Source organism: Astyanax mexicanus, chromosome 1, assembly GCF_023375975.1.
Source record: "Astyanax mexicanus isolate ESR-SI-001 chromosome 1, AstMex3_surface, whole genome shotgun sequence".
Classification (NCBI taxonomy): domain Eukaryota; kingdom Metazoa; phylum Chordata; class Actinopteri; order Characiformes; family Acestrorhamphidae; genus Astyanax; species Astyanax mexicanus.
Genome location: NC_064408.1, coordinates 109148450 through 109166712, shown reverse-complemented (window position 1 = coordinate 109166712; position 18263 = coordinate 109148450). Strand labels below are relative to the sequence as shown.

The 18263-nt window shown below is 35.9% G+C and overlaps 1 protein-coding gene across 6 annotated transcripts in view; it reads left to right on the top strand.

The window, feature by feature from the left end:
• Positions 1-18263, top strand: part of arhgef1b (Rho guanine nucleotide exchange factor (GEF) 1b) — a 74299-nt gene that overhangs the window by 34275 nt on the left and 21761 nt on the right. For 3 of the 6 annotated variants that reach the window (XM_007232443.4, XM_007232442.4, XM_007232445.4), the window contains exons 5-14: positions 4050-4148; positions 5453-5495; positions 6393-6498; positions 8897-9037; positions 12262-12291; positions 13510-13615; positions 13988-14048; positions 16613-16636; positions 17098-17220; positions 17878-18010. In XM_007232443.4, coding sequence (XP_007232505.3) covers positions 4050-4148; positions 5453-5495; positions 6393-6498; positions 8897-9037; positions 12262-12291; positions 13510-13615; positions 13988-14048; positions 16613-16636; positions 17098-17220; positions 17878-18010 — 866 coding nt within the window. Of the gene's footprint in view, positions 1-1399; positions 1418-4049; positions 4149-5452; positions 5496-6392; positions 6499-8896; positions 9038-11755; positions 12154-12261; positions 12292-13509; positions 13616-13987; positions 14049-16612; positions 16637-17097; positions 17221-17877; positions 18011-18263 lie in introns of those variants that run through there. The other 3 variants (XM_049464131.1, XM_007232444.4, XM_007232447.4) reach the window with 3 other exon arrangements.

Below are 18263 nucleotides of genomic sequence, written 5' to 3'. Positions count from 1 at the left end.
TGTGGTTGTACATTTTCACTGTCTGAATCAGTCTGAAGATATTTGGCAAGTTTTTTTAGCAAAACTTTTTTTTTTGAGGCAGAAATACTTTCTTCTAAACCTCTAAAAAGAGCTGTGTATTGGCAAGAAATATTATATGATGAGCATCACGATATAGGGATTACTTATAAAAACAGTATAAACCAACACTGTTCTATTTATAAAATTGGATTAAAAGAAAAAAAATTAGCCACTGTCTGATATCTATCTTTACATATAAGCTAACAACTCAAAAGCAATATTCTGTTTTAAAAAATGTATACAGGATTGCAAAAAAAATAACATAATGCTTCCATATATCAGTATTGTCTTACACCCCTACTTCTCAACATAATGAATTAGACATTACATTTTTGTGCAGATCGTACAGTTTTTGTGCTGTCGATTAAAACACTAAGCCTATGTTGAGTCATTTCAAATCGGATTTTTTTGCTCAGTGTGACTCAGATCTATGTAATTGTGACAAATCCTGATTTTTTCAAATCAGATTTAAGTCACTTTCATATATCGTCATGAATCAGATACGTGATCCATGGACATGCAACATGAATGTGAATGGTAAAATCAGAATTCATGCACCTTTTTGCTTTTTATGAATGTGCCACATGCTTCTCCCTCGTATCCACACATCTCTTGGTGCAGCTGTACAGCTATAGCTATATATTTACTCTCTACTCCAGCAAAAGATGTTCCACATATGAGCTGCTAACACATCCATTTCACCTTTATAAAGCTACGAGTCGTCTCAAATATGACGTTTTTTGTTGCTGGTGAAGAAGGCAACGTTTATACACGTATTAATGTGCGCATGTGAGGCGTTTCAGGGACAGATTCATTGACATTACACAGAAATACAGATCACTTTAGTTTGTGAATGTAAACCATTAAGATCTGAGCAAAGCAAATTTGAGCAATGTGGCTTCTAATGTAAATATAAGCTAAGTGGTTCTGAAACAGGGCTACATAAGTTTCTGAGATTTCACAGCCTTTGGGGTTCCCTGACAGCACAAATTGCCTCACTCTTACTTAATTTGCTGCTTAATAAAAATTAAAAGAGACAAATGAATATGGAAATTACCTTTAGTTGCCGCTCTATTCAGAAAACAAATATGGCTTAACTATGTTACTATATTTATAGTAAATATTAAAACATGTTATTTTCTTTTGTTTAATATTAATTGATTTCATTTAAATTGTAAATGCTGCATTTGTTTATTTTATGTATTTTATTCATATATATAAGTTGTTGTATTTGCTAAAATACTAAAGGTTTCCTGTCATCTGTTGGTTGGTTGGGCTGTAAATTCTGTTTCTTTTATCTTATGAAGCATGAGTGTTTCTCCCTTTATTTTGCATGCAGCCAAAGTGACCCTCCCAGGTATTGTTCCCTAAGCACGACACACCCTAATCACTGCTTCCCTTTCTTAGCATAGCATACAGTTCAGTAACCTTTATGAAGAATATCAAGAGCTGTCTTTGTTGCTGTATTGCAGAGCTAGTAAATGTGCCTAATGTGGCTTTTCCTTTTTCTTTTCTTTTTCTTTTTTACACATTTTTATTTCAAATTTCTGGAGTACAATATCAATATTTATGGAGCACAATAATTAAAATGAAACACATTGAATTTAGATAAAAACATTTTGACAGCAATCTATTTAGGCCTTCTTTCCATCTGTAAATATAAAAACAAACTATAGACAGTGGAAAGAAATTGGTTGCTTACTACAAAAGTCTGCTTTATACAAACATGCTTTAAAGGACCAGCTTTTCTGCTCTGTGGGAGCAGTCAAACCTGTTTGTATTTCTCTTTCATATTACAGCCTGGGTTATATGTTTGGAGCTGATGATGAGGCTTTCCCATGAGTAACCATATATTGACCAATTCTCTCTTTTTTCTTTTTTTGCAACCTTTTTTTTTTTCATTAAAACACAAAAATGTGCTTTATTTAAACATATATATTCCTTCATTCATGAGGGCAGTTTAAATAAAATAACTCAAAATATTAAATAAAATAAAAAAGGGAACAAATAGAAAGATAAATGACTATGAAGCTACCCGGAATTGTTATATTTTTGTTTATGTATTACTAAAATCTTTTTTTATTTTTCATTTGTGTGAAATATTTCTTTACAAAAATATTTTTGATTTATATGATTCATCTGTTCTATATCGATACAGGATTCAATCATTTTTTATATTGTAGGTATGTAAATATGTTTTTGCCATACCAGTTTGTCATACAAGTTTTGGTAAAGTTTATGACAGTACTGTAATACTTTGGTTTTGGTGAATCATATTCACCCTGTCTAATGAGGAAGCTGTGTGACAGTGGTAAATGTTCTCAGTGTGTCCTGTCATATTTCATACCAAAAATCTAGGCATACAATAGCATCATCATGAAAAAGCTTCAGTCAATGTTTAGACGTCCCTCATCTTAGCTGAGATCATCTTTTTAGGATTCCACCATCAGACGTGTGGAGTAACTGCTGACTCAGAGCAATATGAGCACTCGGCTCTGATTTGTATCAGAGTGACCTCAACGTCAGGCAGTTTGACAAAGCAAAAACGGACATTTTAACTAAATTTTAGGATGATCTGCATTTATCTGGAAGAATGCTGAACTGCTTCCTCAGTGCTCAGGCATTTTACTCAAACTTATAAATCAATCACACTGCTCACTTCTGCTTAGTATGGGTTGAAGTGTATGTAGAGTTTTAAAGTTGCTTCCCAGTGACGAGCATTAGCTTCTTGATAAAGCACTAAAACGACTGCTGCATAATAATTAGTTTCTAAATTATTATTTTATACTATGTAATAAATAGATAGATGAGCTGTAACGATACATATAATACATACAATAAAATATAAAGTATAAAAGTTAAGTCGGCGCCGAGTGGTCCAGCGTTCTAAAGCGCTGCCACTATGAGCGGGAGGTCGCAGGTTCAAACCCCAGCTCATGCAGCTTTGCCATCAAGCTCAGAGGGAGCAAAATTGGCCCTGCTCCCTCTGGGTGGGTAGATGGCGCTCTCTCCCCACATTACTTCTAGGGTGATGTCTGCAGCACAGGGCGTCTGTGAGCTGATGTACCGGAACCGAGTCGCTGCGCTTTCCTACAAGCGCTCTGTGATGCTACTCGGCAATGCTGCATCAGCAGCAGCTCGAAAAGAAACAAATTGCAAATTTATAAAGTTGTAAACAGAATAGGGTAAAACAATAAAACATAATTGTTATGACCCGCTCTAGGGTCAGGCTGTAACAGAAAATGAGAGTGGGCTCTCTCCCCAGACTTTCTGCCAGACCAAACACCAGACACTTAAAATTAATTAAATCAGAACGATTTTATTGATAAAATTAAGGGAATGAGTTCAGGAGTGAGAATAGGCCAAAATAACAAATAAAACCAACTAACAAACAAAGACAACTAACTAAACCTACCAAAATAAAGAAAACAAAATACACAAACTACCCTGACTCCCTCCCACCAAAACAGGAGAAAAAGGTAGCAAAACAAAATCCTGGTGCAGACAATCGTGGCATTAATAAGAGCCAGTCTATTTTGAGATTATTACTCTCTTAATATTGAAGTTCCTGCAATTTCAAGTCACACATCATATATTATCATTTTGTGGTGTAGTGTTTTAATTTAGTATCAAAATTAAATAAATGACAAAAATTCTTCTTGGTTTACTCTAAGTAGTTAAGGAATTGACTAGAGTTTGGGGTCCTGGAACACTGTTGTCGTATCTACTTTCATTAAAAACAGTGATTTTTTGTGTGCAACACAGCTTGCTGTCTGAGCAATCTTTAGGCCAACTCTCCATAAGTCAATGATCAGTGCAGTCATGCAGTACATTTCTTTTTGTTTATTTGTTTATTATGTCTATATTGATGAAGCATTTGATTTGGATAATGTAGAGAAAGGTGATATTCTTGTATAACTTGTTGTTTCATTAATGAAATAAATGTTTTACGATTTTGTAATACTACTCTCTGTTTCTCGTTTCTGCAGTTATGCTACCTGCATGCAGACCTGTTTAAGAGCTACAGCACCAGAGACACAAAGAAGTACTTTGGGGAATTCTGCTCCACTTTCCTGGACAAAGGAGCAGTGAGTGAATGAATGATGCTTGTTGCCAAGAAAATAAACAGTACACTATAAAAAAAATATATATATATATATATATATATATATATATATATATATATATATATATATATATATATATATATATATATATATATAATTTATATATATATATATATATATATATAATACATTATATGGTTCTTTGAGTTGCGTCATAGAAGAGTTGCTTTAGGTTGCATGTGATAGATAAGGAATGATTGTAATACAAATGTGTGAGTGAAAGGAACCCTGGAAATTAGTAATCTTGATTTTTTGCTTTCTATTCTGTGATGTGGAGCAGAGCTGATGTTTATTTGTGTGTGTTTCGTGTAGAGGACCTCAATTGAAATAAGACTGCTTTATTCTGTTTCAATCCTCAGCTGTATAAAATATGTAATGCCTTTTTCATAGAGTGTGTACATTTAAATCATTGAACAAATTTAATCAATCAACCCACCCGTCAATTACACACCTAAATCTTTTGAGGCGTTCTACTCAAAATAGAAAATACTTAAATGAATCTGCAATAATAGGCACTTTGCTAAATTTAGCAAAGACTTTAGTGACTACAAACTGAAGGGTTTATTACCTCCAGCACTTTCTACTGTTGAAGTTTGTGTCCCTTTAGGTGTTATTCTTACGTGCACACCTCTTTTACAAACATGGTTATTAATGGAATCAAATTTGCTTTTTCTCTAGCAGGATGTCCATACGTATCTATTAAAGGCTGGTGTGGCTGCAGTTTTTCATTCTAAACAACCAGCAGCTTAATTAATTCTACTTGTTTAATCAGATGGTCAGTCACCCCGACTTTTTTGCAGAAAAGATTGGACACCCCTGTTTTATAACATTCTTCGGAAATCTCTCTTATTGTCAGTTTTCCAGTCCCTCATCCTCTTGTTCTGATTCAACCTGAGACTCTCTGAATGTAGTGTCTGAGTCTGTGCTTCCTGTTGGGGCCGTGGGAATGACCTTGCACATGAACTTCCCATTTCTTCTTATTTAACTTTTAATGCAGCATTCTTTCTATTACCTTTATTCCTTTTATTTTGTCTTTAATTTGAAACCCTAAATACTTAAAATATTAATTTCACGTGAATCTAGTTGTATTGTGAGTGATTTTTAGAGGAACAGGGAATTTGACGAGAATTTGTTCTTTTTACATTGGGGATAGTTTCTTTTTTAGGGCTTTTGTACCATCTAGAGGTGAACTTGGTGCACTGCACATTAGTACAGCCGCAATATTGCTGTTTTTCATGTTTTGTTTTTGTTTTTTCCCCTTTTAGATTCTCAGAGTAACTGTGCCATCTCATATCGCAATGGAATTAGGTAAGCTGTCAATCACATCCTTCATATTATACTATACTCTTGGTTGTAAATGATTGAATTCTGAATTAGAAATTAAGCCTTGCAATGAAAACCTAAGATTTCACATTTTTTCCTGTTTAACATGTATGGAAAAAGGTTAGACTACAAGATCTGTTTTGGATGATGGATCTGCAGTCCTTCAGATAAATAATATTCACATACTGATATTTATATTTTGCATATATATTTCTGTGGTTATGTTATTGGATATAATATTCACAATGAATCAGTTTACATTGTGAATTCATTTGTATATTTTCTGTAAGATGTATCAGGAATATCTTCTATTGCTATAGTTTAGTATGGATAAACCTGGCCATTTATTGGTTATATCTTAATTACATACCACAACACCTTGATTGTTTTATCAGATAATTAGCTTGTTATCCAGTTTATATTTTTCTCATCTTTTATTCTTTTTCTTTTATTTTTTGCTTCTCACTGCTAGATATTAAATCTGCTATTCAGGCTTGGAGACAACTTTTTGATATAGAAGTTTCCAACATGTTTTTCTTCTATAGGAAAGAATGTAGTGTGAATATTTGGCACTGTTCTTACAGTATATTACAATGATATAAATACGCAAATAAGACCCAACAATCCACTTGGGATACAACATGTAAGACACCATAGTAACCTTCTGGGGTAACCACAACCATTCACCACCTAATAACTGCAGTCACCTTGCAACCCCCTAGCACCCATCTAGCAATCAGCGTGCAACCACATAGAAACAACTTTTCAAAATGTTTAATTTAATCAAGTCTCCTATCAGTTGCCTCACAGCAGCAGAGCTGTGTGATCTGTTGTTAGAGCTGTTTGTAATGCTTGAATTGGGTTTCTGTGTGTCTTTTATAGACCGTACTCGTCCTGAACTGATCGGCGAGGACCAGCAGAGGCGCTACGCTCAGGAAATGCAGAATATGCAGTGCCTAGAGGTGCTGAGACAGCTGGACGACTTCAGGTCAGAAAAGAGATTAATGTCACTTTAACATTTATCATTCTACAGACTTCTTTACCCTATCATTCTCATTAGTTTCACTTTGCCTAAATAGGGCTGGGTATCGAAATTCGATACCAAAAAGGTACCTGCCCAAATGTCTATGTACTACTGAGTATTTTCGATATTTTGCATGCTCTCTGCGTTTGTGTGTTTCATGCAAAAATAGTATCGAAAATAAGCACCGAATTTTTATAATACAGTAAAAAACTTTTTAGCACACGTGGAACACTTCATTATAAAAAATAAACGTTATCTATCATTGATTTGGGCTAGAGCGGCTAGTTTATCTGGTGACCAGTCGGCTAAAGATGCATAGTAGTTTGGTGCTGTATGAGACATTTTACTGCACAACAAAATTATTTCACGTTGGGCTTAGAGGGCAAACAGTAGGATTTTACTTGATGTGTATGTTACCTGGCTGGTGGGACACAGGGGAGAAGAAGCCTAGCTGTGTGTGCTGTGCTGAAGACTCGCTGAACTGAACTGCTGCTGCAGCGCATCTAGTGTGCCTTGCGCGCGACCGCGCGGGTTCACGTGACAGAGGAAGAGAGAGGTCGGGTGTGTGTGAGCTGATTTCAGGGCATTCTGTTTTCACTCGTTTTTAATCGCTCAGGTTTTCAAAAGATCATTTCAAACCGGCCTCAGTAAAATCTTAATAATAATATATATTTAAAAAAAAAAAATGAAGTTTCAAAAGGGCACTTTGATTGATAAAGAGCAGAGTTGGTGTCATAGACCTGATGTCTATGTCTGCACGCCTCTGCCCAGCCCTATGCCTATATGTTATTTATATGCTTTATAAATTGCAATTAGAAAATCTCTCAGTGCTGATTTGCAGGAAGGTCTTTTTCGCATTTAAAAATCCAACAAAGAGACAGCATTTGATTAATGATCAGAATTGCAGCGTAATTTAATTACTGCTATATCATTTCTGGCTGTCATATGGATTTGTGGAATAATAAGACAGACAGCACACATTTTTCTTTAAATTAAGCTTGTATGACCTATTTTGTATTTTAGTTTAGTCTAAACATGAAAATGAGGTATAAATGAACAATTACAACAGTTAAGACCAGTGCATGTTGTCATGTGGATTTACTTTTTAGCAAGCACACCAGTTAGCCCTGTGTGATAAGTCACGTGACTGAATGGCAAAGCTGGAGATACACACAGATCATGTTTGCACAAGCACTGCTCCAAAATAAACCAAACTAACACTACCATAACAATGAACTGATAACAATAAGTCTTTGTTCTTTCTTTCGGGCACTCACTCACATGTCTCTCCCTCTCTAACCCTTGAAGTTAACTTTCCTCTCCATACAAGAGCTGCTTTTATTTTTGTACATCAGATGGAAACTAAATCTTATGCCACGATTTGCCATGATTTGCTTACTTACCAAGAAATGTCTAAAGGCGCTTTCAAACCTGTGGTTGGTTTCTGTGGTCTGAATCAATTGATATGTTTGTTTACTTGGAGCGTTTTCTCCCTCTGTTTGGTTTGGTTTCACACAGGCATAAACCTAATCGCACCAAAATGCACACCAATAAACCACACAAACACTCTGTGTCCTTTGATTGGCCAGAGCTGTCTGGTGTGGGAGCACAAAGTAAATATAGAGAGAAGATTCTGTGTTCCAGCACGTTTACCTGTGCAGTGTGAAGCTGCTTTAACATAGAAAACTGAAACGCTACACTTTCAAACAGTGTTTTAATAGATGTATATGTAGTAAACGGAGTCGCATGCCTGGGAGCAGTGAACACAGCACAGACCATGTGTGTAAACAGCATGGAGACAGCGTTTGTTCATAGCTGTGGTAATTAGCATTGTCTGTTTCATATATCAGATTAAACTGCGTCTTATCAGCAGTTTAGCTCAAATAAAAGGAGTATATTTGCTGGCTTGGATCAAGACCGGATCACGTTCTCACCACTTCACTTAGGACCAAACCGAGACCACCTCCAGTAACAGGTCTCGGCCCGGTTGTTTTTATCCGCACATGAGTGTGATTAATGCTTTTCACACCTGCTCAATGAAACCTCACCAAGAGTATAAACGAACCAGAGTCCATTTTACCGGAACAATTAGTGCTGTTGTGAAAACCCAAAAGTATCAGTGAACAAAAAGGAGCCATAGACAAGCTTTGACCTAAGTTCTCTGGCTTGTTGTTGATGAAATCATTAATGATGATATGCCTTTGTTTTCTAAATTTACTTCACCCTATTATACATGATCCAATTCTCTACCCTTAAACTGCTCTTGTATATTTGTGTATGTGTAGTTACAGAAGTGTAATCATTGCCCTTAGCAGTGTAAATAATCACACTAGCCTTACTTCTGTTTGTCCAATGATATTAGGCAGAAGAGGATGATGGGAATGACCCCTAATGAACAGGAGCTCAGTCAGGTGGAGAATCACTACCCTACTGACCGAGTACCCAGGGAAATGAAGGAGAAAGCAGTGGCTGAGATGCTGTACGAGAAGTTATCAGATGCAAAGTGAGTTTGTTTCTTTTACATTTACTGTAAATGCAGTTAACTGGCTCTCGTGTTTAGACTGATTATGCTCCTATACCCAGTCTTTCTTGCAAAAGAAAAATACACAGACTTTTTATGATAATAAGTTGGAGGACTGTTAGCTTGTGCCCATATTTATAAATCTTTACATGATGCGTCACCTGACCTTTTCTTAACATTTGTGAACAAGCTACATCCCTAACAATGTAATTTAGGTAGTTCTTCAAACTCATTTTTTTAATGCCACAATTTCTCATGGTACGTCCTATGCATTATATTCATTAAAGCAGTATTATGTGAGAATTGGGCTCCCCCAGCAGTTTTTTTTGACAAGCTGAGAGATGCAGAAGCAACATCTGAAGTTAAGCTGCGGTGTAGAAGTAATGTTTCAGGGTTTTTTTTTACAAATATGCTGAATAGTCTTGTGAGTGCTGTCCTGTTTCACTTTTTTTCACTATTGCCACTATTGTCACCACAATTATTATCATCACTGTGGTGCTCATAGAAGGCTTGGACCCTATTTTTCTGTAAAGTTTTGAGACCTTTTTTTGTAAAAAGCGCTATGTAATTTTTTTTACTAAAATGCTACATAATATTCCTTTATGTGCGGTTTATTTAGATTAAATGTTTAATTTGTCATTAAAAATTAGGCTTTAAAATTGTCTTTGATGTTATTTTACATTTTATTTCATTTGTATCTTTATGCATACCTTAGTTGGTAATCATATTTTCAGTTATGCAGAAGTGGTTAGTGTAATTTAGTGGGAGTTTGTGTATCTGTGTTTTTGCCTGCTAGAACCTTTTTACCACTAAGTGCTTCTGCTTAATCATGGTTGAGACACTTTAAAATAAGTAATAAACCACATCCTATGCATAGAATGTGCACAATCGTTTTCTATACACACAGCTGATACATGATTAGCCTTAAAAACAGGGTTCGTAGGTTCATGAAAAACCTGGAAAAGTCATGGAATTTGAAAATAGCAATGTCCAAGCCTGGATAATTTTTGAGAAAATAAAAATAACCAGAAATTCATGGGAATTTTCATCTACAAATCTTGATGGATAAAATCTATTTTAGCTAACAAATACATCAGCTCAGAGTTAATTCAGAAATTTAGCCCTACACAATGGAGCTCTCGGGATCTGATACACATTTTATTATTAAAGCTTGTGTGTCAACATTTTATCTGATTCATTTTAGACCTACTATAATCGGTTTTATTTAAAGTTTTAGTTGATTTTTGGTTTTATTGTTCATGTCTGCGCTGATGTTTTAAAAATCGTATGGTCATGAAAATGTGCTTGGAAGGTTCCCAGACTTCCAGCTCCGCTCATGCAGAGAGAGAGACGAGAGGGAGGGGGTGGATGAGAGGAAGCGGTGCGGAGGGGACGGAGTTAGAAGTGCCACGCTGGCAGGAAGTCTGTCCTCGCTGGCTCTCTGCCAGACTGAGTGATGGAGAAAAGGGGGGGATGAGGTAAAGGGGGTAATGAGGATAAGTCTGAAAAGAGGAAAAGAAAGCAAGTGGAGGGTGGATGTAGTCTAGTCTAATGCAGACGGGGTGTTTTACTAGGAGACGAATGGAAGAAGCTTTCTGCAGAATACACTGCAACCAGTATGACGTTCATGTCATACATTTAGGATAACAGCATTTCCCACATCCAGTAGTTTCACAGATTTTTTTATTTATTTATTTATTTATTTTTATAACTATTTTGTCACTAATGATTATATATTTTTGCATATTACAGTATGCCTCAAAATCCTGGGATTAAGGCTGGACTAATATAATAATGAGGCATTTTTTACAGGGCTTTCCAAAATAGATAAGCCAGAAAGAAAATTTGAGAAAGTCTGTCAAAAACACACCAACATGTGCATGAAATCAGAGTCAAAATATAATGTTGCAATACTTTGATATATTAATACAGAGATCAGATAGCAGGTAGCATTTTGTTTTTGGAGCTATTTTAATGATTGATGTGCCCCACTAGGATTGATGTCCTCCAATTTTACCAAACTGATTAAAATGCCAGAGTTTTCAAAAAGAAATGGTCTGCTCAAGATCCAAACACGCAAGCTAATCAGTCCTGAAGAGAAGACTGATGAAAGAAAGCACTTCAACTAAAGAAACTAAAGCAACTGAAAAAAATATGATGTAGCAGAAACTTGGAAAAGCTTAATCACAGAAAAAGACATGAGTGGGTCACCAACTGTTCCACAGCTTTTGCTCAGCTAAAATGATTATTAAAGTGTAATTATATAATATATTATTTCGTTTTTATTTGTCCTGCATAGGATGCTTGTAAAAAAGTTTATAGTTATAGTTCTGCAGGCAGCCTGTCACAATGTCTGTATAAAAAAAAAAAGAGCACTACTACGTAAAGTTTAAAAATCAGCATCTTTTGCAGCCACTGCTGACTGAACATCCTCTTCCAGACATGCTTTTCTTCTCTCACGTGTTTTATCCACTCCTCTCCCACGCTCTGACCACAGCTGGTACAAAGGCTCTGCCTAAACTCTTGAGGGGGGAGTGGGATTTTTGATTGGCCAAGCTCCGGGGATTCCCTGTCAAGCCCCACCCATCATTTGTGGCTACAGAAAAACATAAGGATCATATTTCCATGTTCTTGCAGGCTTGTTGCATCAGTCAAAAACACAGTTAAATAGTCACTTCCACTGCTGCACTGCTTTTGTTCGCTTTCTGAATCCTGCCGGATGACAGCTACCAGCGCCTTAGCATCAGTATTCAGCCTTTCAGAGCAGTTCAGAGGAAGAACACAGGACAGCTTCAGTCAGAGTTTGCAGGACTAAGTTCTTAGCTCTGACAGTGTAGTTAAATATTAAGTGTTGGAAGTTTTATATAAGGCTTTAAGGTTTTAAATGCAGCCTCAAGTCTTTTAGCTATACATTTTTTATTTACATTTATTTTTTAGTTTGTCATTTTCGGAATATGTGCATTAGTTTGAGCTCTGGACTCATCACTACACTCAGCTCAGGTTTGCATCAGGGAAAGTGCAGTCATTACAAGTTTCATCGTCCTAAAACAGCGTTAAGAATCGGTCGAGAGCGAGAGGGTAAAAATGTTACTTAAACGGTGAGAAATGCTATCTATTTAGTTTTTTGTTACTGCATTTAATCTGTTACTGTAATGTATTTAAACACGAACTTCTGTCTAATTTTCTTTTAATTGTTTCATTTTCAGCCCCGCAATCGTTGCAGATGAGGACAAATTGTGAGTTGTGTCCTTTTTCTTTCTGTAAAAAGATTTTATTTTAGTAATTTTGCTGCATTTCTGTTGGTGCATTTGTCATAAAGTGTCTTTGTTTGAAAATATGCATTGATGTAAATAATTAGAGATCTCAATAAGATAATTAGTATCACAAATTATGGCTGCATGATTTTGGAACTTAATTAAAAATGAATAGCAATATTTTGTTGTTCTGCAATGTTGTAAAATATAAATTATCAAATATGTCCAGAGCTTGCTGATCTATCATCAAGTGAATAATAACATCTATTTTTTATATTGGAGTAAATATATGAATATCATGAAAAATGGGTACTTTTGTAACAAAGCAAGTTTGCTCCACAAAATGCGTTATTTAAAAAAAGATATTGCACATTCTACATTGTTAATATTGCAATATATGCTGGAATAATATATTGTGCAGCCCTATTTATGTACACCCACTTAAATGCCTTGTTTGCCACAGGATATTTTCTATAATTTAGTAAATATAAGTATTTTTGTATTTTCCAATAAGGCAGGCGTGTTGATTCAGAAAAAAGAAATTTCAGTTACATATTAAAAATAATAAACTAAATCCAGATTTAACTATTACTGATATAACTAATTAGTCAAGTTACATCCCCTGTCTTATTCATTAATCTGTTTCATAAACTGACCACAGATAAACAGGTACAGACTATGTACAACAGTCATTCAAGCTTTAGCGTTGTAGAGTTGTACTGTTTCAGTTACTGAATGTACATTGATTTGTCTGCATTCATTCTGTCTCTTTCTCTCTCTATCCGTTATTTTCACACATGCATTATGTCACACATTATGTCTTGCAAACAGTCTCCTCCTATTTCTTTGCTCCTCCCTCTTTTTTTTTGTACCCCCCCTCACTTTCACAGCTGCCTCATGTCCTCTCATCAACACAGATGTGTAAGATAGAAAGTAGTTGCTTTCTGATTAATTAATACATTCATATTAAACAATCTCCAAATCATATTACCATAGGTTAATGAATCAGTAAGAGTGAACAAAGTGAATAATCTTTATAATTCATTGCTATGGTATGAAAAACAAGTGATCCCTAACTCATCATGTTCTATTCACTCCACAGTTTTATGAGTGTGCTTGTGATACCTCATTTACCATTTTATTTCGAAGGCCTATAATAGCCTATAATAATGTTTTATTTCATTGTGCTTCACCTTTTAGCTCTGCCATCTTTGATGCAGTGGCTTACTACATGAAGCAACTGGGAGTGAAAGCCAAAGCTCCAGACAGCAAGAAGTCCAGAGGGTTTAAGATTATGAGAAAGAAGGTACAGCAACATCTTCAGCCCCTGCTGAATTTCTAACAATTTAGAATTAATAGCTTCACAGAATGCAGTATAGCCTATAACAAACATGACGATGTTAAAGATTGGTCTTAAAAAAATCTTAACCTGTGTTTAAATACATTTATTTTGTTTCTGAATGCTCAAATAAAGAATCATACAGAACTTTAATTGGTTACGAGTCTCTCAGCATGTGGTAAAAAAAGTTAAATCTTAAACATCTTAATGACAGCTGTTAACAAGCCATATATACTCTACATATTCAGAAAAGCATCTCTAGCTACCACTTTAGTTTATTCCCACAACATGCTGTTTAAGTTGAACATGACTGAGAGTGTGAATGTTTGTGTATTTCAGCCTGGAAAGAAAGATGAAAGCAAGCCTGTTCGGCGACTCCCTGGGTGGTTTTATGGCGGCAGTATGTATCCATAATTTCATTGCTTGCATACATGTATTATTTAAGTAATGTAAGTCTTGCTAATAGAGATAGCATTTCTTTAATTCAATGTTTGAGTTTAAAAGCATTCAGGGTTTCGGATCATTTAATGTAATTTGTACGCCCATGGTCCACATGTGAGTTTCTAAATTTGTAGTGTACCGTATTTTTTGGACAATAAGGCGCACGTAAAATCCTTTAATTTGATCAAAAATCATCAGTGCGCCTTTTAATTCAGTGCGCTTTATAATTCAGTGCGCCTTATGTATGAATTTTACCTGTCAGGTTGTAAGAAGCAGTAGAGCTACTCAAATTGCAGAGTATAAGGGAGTTAGCGCTTCTAACCAAAACTGAGTAGCGCTGCTAACCAGGGCTGGGTAGACAAAAAATATATTGGGCAAAATACTGGAATTCTAAGCTTACTGTAAATAAACAGAAGCACTTTATTCCCCCAAATAAACAGTTTGACTTTAAAAGAAAATGTTTTTTTTCTTAAGAATTACAGAATTACCTAAGTTTACTAAGGCGCTTCCCCCCGTTAGAAAGGAAAAATGGTGACACTCTTGCTCACTTCAATGTAGACATCAGTACTACTGTTGCTTAATGTGCCTTATAATCCGATGTATGAAAATAGACCAGAAAATAGACGTTCATCAATGGTGTGCCTTATAATTAGGTGCGCCTTATAGTCCGAAAAATATGAGCAAAGATGAGAGGCCTCCAGTGTAGGACTATAGCATTTAATATTATTTGTTGTGCTATGCAGTATTTGGTATTCCAGCAGCTGTATAGCACAACTTTCCCAGATCCTCATAAATCTGACATAAATGTGGCAAAAGCTATATGGACAAGAGTTTTGGGACACCAGGGGCCTCATGTACTAAGACTTGCGTGGACTTCCTACTAAAATGTTCCGTACGCTCAGATCTGAAAAGTTCCGTACGCACAAAAAAATCCGGATTTATCAAACCGTGCGTAGGCAGAATTCCACGTACTTTCTCTTAGTACATCACAATCAACTTGAAATCAAGCGCAAATGCACGAAAGCAGCACACTTGCCACGACTCCTCCCTCAATTACGCAGAGTATAATGTTATATTATTATTATTATTATTATTATTATTATTAATAATAATAATAATAATAATATTATATACGCATAGCGTATAATTACCCATGTTTTAAGTTTTATTATTCTAAGATAAATGCTTTCATTTAAATGCTTTAAATGAGTTGCCTACCAAAAAGACACACGTCACACACTTAGCTTGTTTTCTTATGCTCTTGGAAATCTAAAACTGCTTATAAGCCAGTCATCATCATGGGCCAAAAAAACATAATGGTCACGGAAAATGCGCGCTCAATGAATTCGGCCATTAGCAGTATTTTCCAGTAATGCCAACGCTGCATCTCCAACAACTCCAGCGCAAACCTGATCTAGGCTAAGTGGAAACACGTTAAACGATTATTTCTGTAAGACAATGAAACTGTCTGATTAATTTACTTTATTTTACCCAATAATGCTTACTTCAATGTGTGCATAAAGGATATCTTAATAGTTGTAATTTCAATGCATCGCCTCTAAGTGTCGCCAAATGACAAAAACACAATACATACGCACAAAAAAAAGGCGTACGCCCAAAACAAAACTTCCGTGGGGGAACGCACTTTCACACGTTCAAGTCAAATTTAGTACATCAGACCGTGAGCGTGAAATATGGCGTACGCAATGTTTTTGTGCGTACGCACCTTTAGTACATGAGGCCCCTGCTCACTGTAGTATTTAGTGACTAGCATTAGTGAGATCAGGACTCTGGATGATCAGTTGGATAGCATTGCCTTATGCTTTGACTGCAGATTAAGTTGTATTGCAGCACAAATTGTATTGTAAATGTGTATTAGTCATAAAAAATATTGTGTAATTATCAGTCCAGTTTCGTATGAAGTTAATTGTTCAGTAACCCATGTTCACCAGCTCCTTCCGCAAACGTTTCATCAGATGTCTTAGAATGAAGTTTCAAATGAAATAAAATTAAATAATGTTGGGCTCTGATTGGTCCAGCGGACTAAGTCGCTGCCACTATGATCAGGAGATCGCCAGTTTGAATCCTGCTCATGCAGCTTGCCATCAACGGCCAGAGCCCCGAGAGAGCACAATAGGCCTTGCTGTCTCTGGGTGGGTAGATGGTGCCCTCTCCCCACATCACTCCAAAGGGTGATGTTAATCAGCACAAGGTGTCTGTGGGCTGATGTTATGAAACTGATTCGCTGCGCAAATGAGTGGGTTGGGTAATTGGTGTAAATTGGGGAGAAAATGGGGTAAAAACTAGAAATAAAAGCATTTAAGAAAATTAAATAATGTTACAGTTGTAATAAGCTTTAAACTTAAAAAAATGTCAAAAAGTGAATCACAGAAATTAAGATGTATGATTTTTTTGTGACAGTGACAAAATCTTGCATATAGACTTTGATTATGATTATGATTAAGATTGAGCTGTTGCAGTTTTTTTAAGGGACATGTTTGTTGCCCTGTTTTCCTCTTACAGATGAGCCAAAGCCACCAATCGAAGGTACTTTGGCCTGCTCCCTCTGTGTAGTTCCCCCTTTTCTTAGATGGTGTACCCATTACTAATCAGAACAGTGCATGTCTGCATGTTTCTATATCAGACACAGAAAGGGTGTTGGGTGTATGGTTGAGTTCTAAGTTCTATAACAGTATTCACTGTAAAAAAAAAAAAAAAAAAAAAAAAGTATTTTTTGTTGACAAGATAATGGGCTTGTTATTGGATTACTAAAACTTCCCTTCAGAGAATGACTAACATTGTTCGACCAAACATTTGATTTCATCTGAAATTCTTCCCTCGGTTTGTGTATTTACTTTCTGTCCATCCGTCCATTCCTCCTACTCATGGAAACCATTCTCTCCTTCCTTCCTCTGCCTGCTTAAGTACTTTTAATAATGTAAAATTGTGTTTATGATAATAGACCGTTTGCTTTTGAACAATCACTAATGTTTGACCCTCTCTATTAGGTGAAAAGCCTCCCAAGCCAGGTGTGACAAGCCAAGTACCTGTTCAAGTGATAGAGGCCAGTGAGGTGCCACCCAGCAACCCAGTCATAACTACCAGCCCTGAATCCACTCAGACTGATAATGGTAAGAATGTGGGCATCACTTTGGGAAAGGAAAAAGGGTGCATATTAATACACTGTTTTAACAAATTCCTATAAAAGATCCAGAAACTCATAATTTGTTTAGTCCTGAATTTGTATGAGTGCTGCAAAATGGTTACAGCGTATTTAATTGTAAATAATCATAAAATAATCTAACAATAATATTTTTTCATCTGAAAAATAGCAGCTTCAAAATCATGTTGATGGTCCACTGACCTGCAACAAGGAAAATAGCTTGTCATTGCTGCACCATGCTCGGCAAGATACTGTTCAGCTTGTCCAGAAATGCATGTTTAAAGAGTATACTACCCAGCTGTAGGTCAACCCAGGGACCAAGATAAACTAATTATTTTTAATGCAATACTGCAATATTCCCATTGAGAATCTATTGGTAAAGGAGCCTACCCTGAGATAGTATATCTGAAATGGTCTGTATTAGTCAAGCAGAAGTACAGTTGGGCATGCACTTTTTCCTCCCCAAGCGTTCTTAATGGGAAAATTATCACAATTTATTTATCAAAAAGCTGTAATCAAGCCCACATCTTCCAATCAGTTTGAACAGATAGAATACTTTGTGCTATGGTTAAAAAAAAATCTATTATGCCTTTTTACTGATTTATATACGCTTTTTTCTCTTAAGTTATGAACACCAGCCAAACCAGTCTCCCGTCTTTGTCAGATGGGGGTGATGTTTCTCCTGTGTGCAACACAGGCCCCGTCTGGGAGCCACCTACCATTGAACTCCAAACAGAGGACAGCCATGATAAAGACAGGTGAGAGGAGCAGAGTTGGAAAATAAGGCTGAGCCTGAAGGCATTTACATACCAAAACATTTTTATCTGTTAGGTGTAATTGAATATCAATAAGTTGATTTTTAAAAATATAGCATGATAATCTGAGAAACTGGATTATTGGCCTAAAAGCGTATATTGTTGCTATCCTGCAAAGACTGTGTATCACGGTTTTTGCATTTTACACTCATTTTTCACTTTATGGCAGTTTTTTCTGTCAGTGATTTGGGAAGAA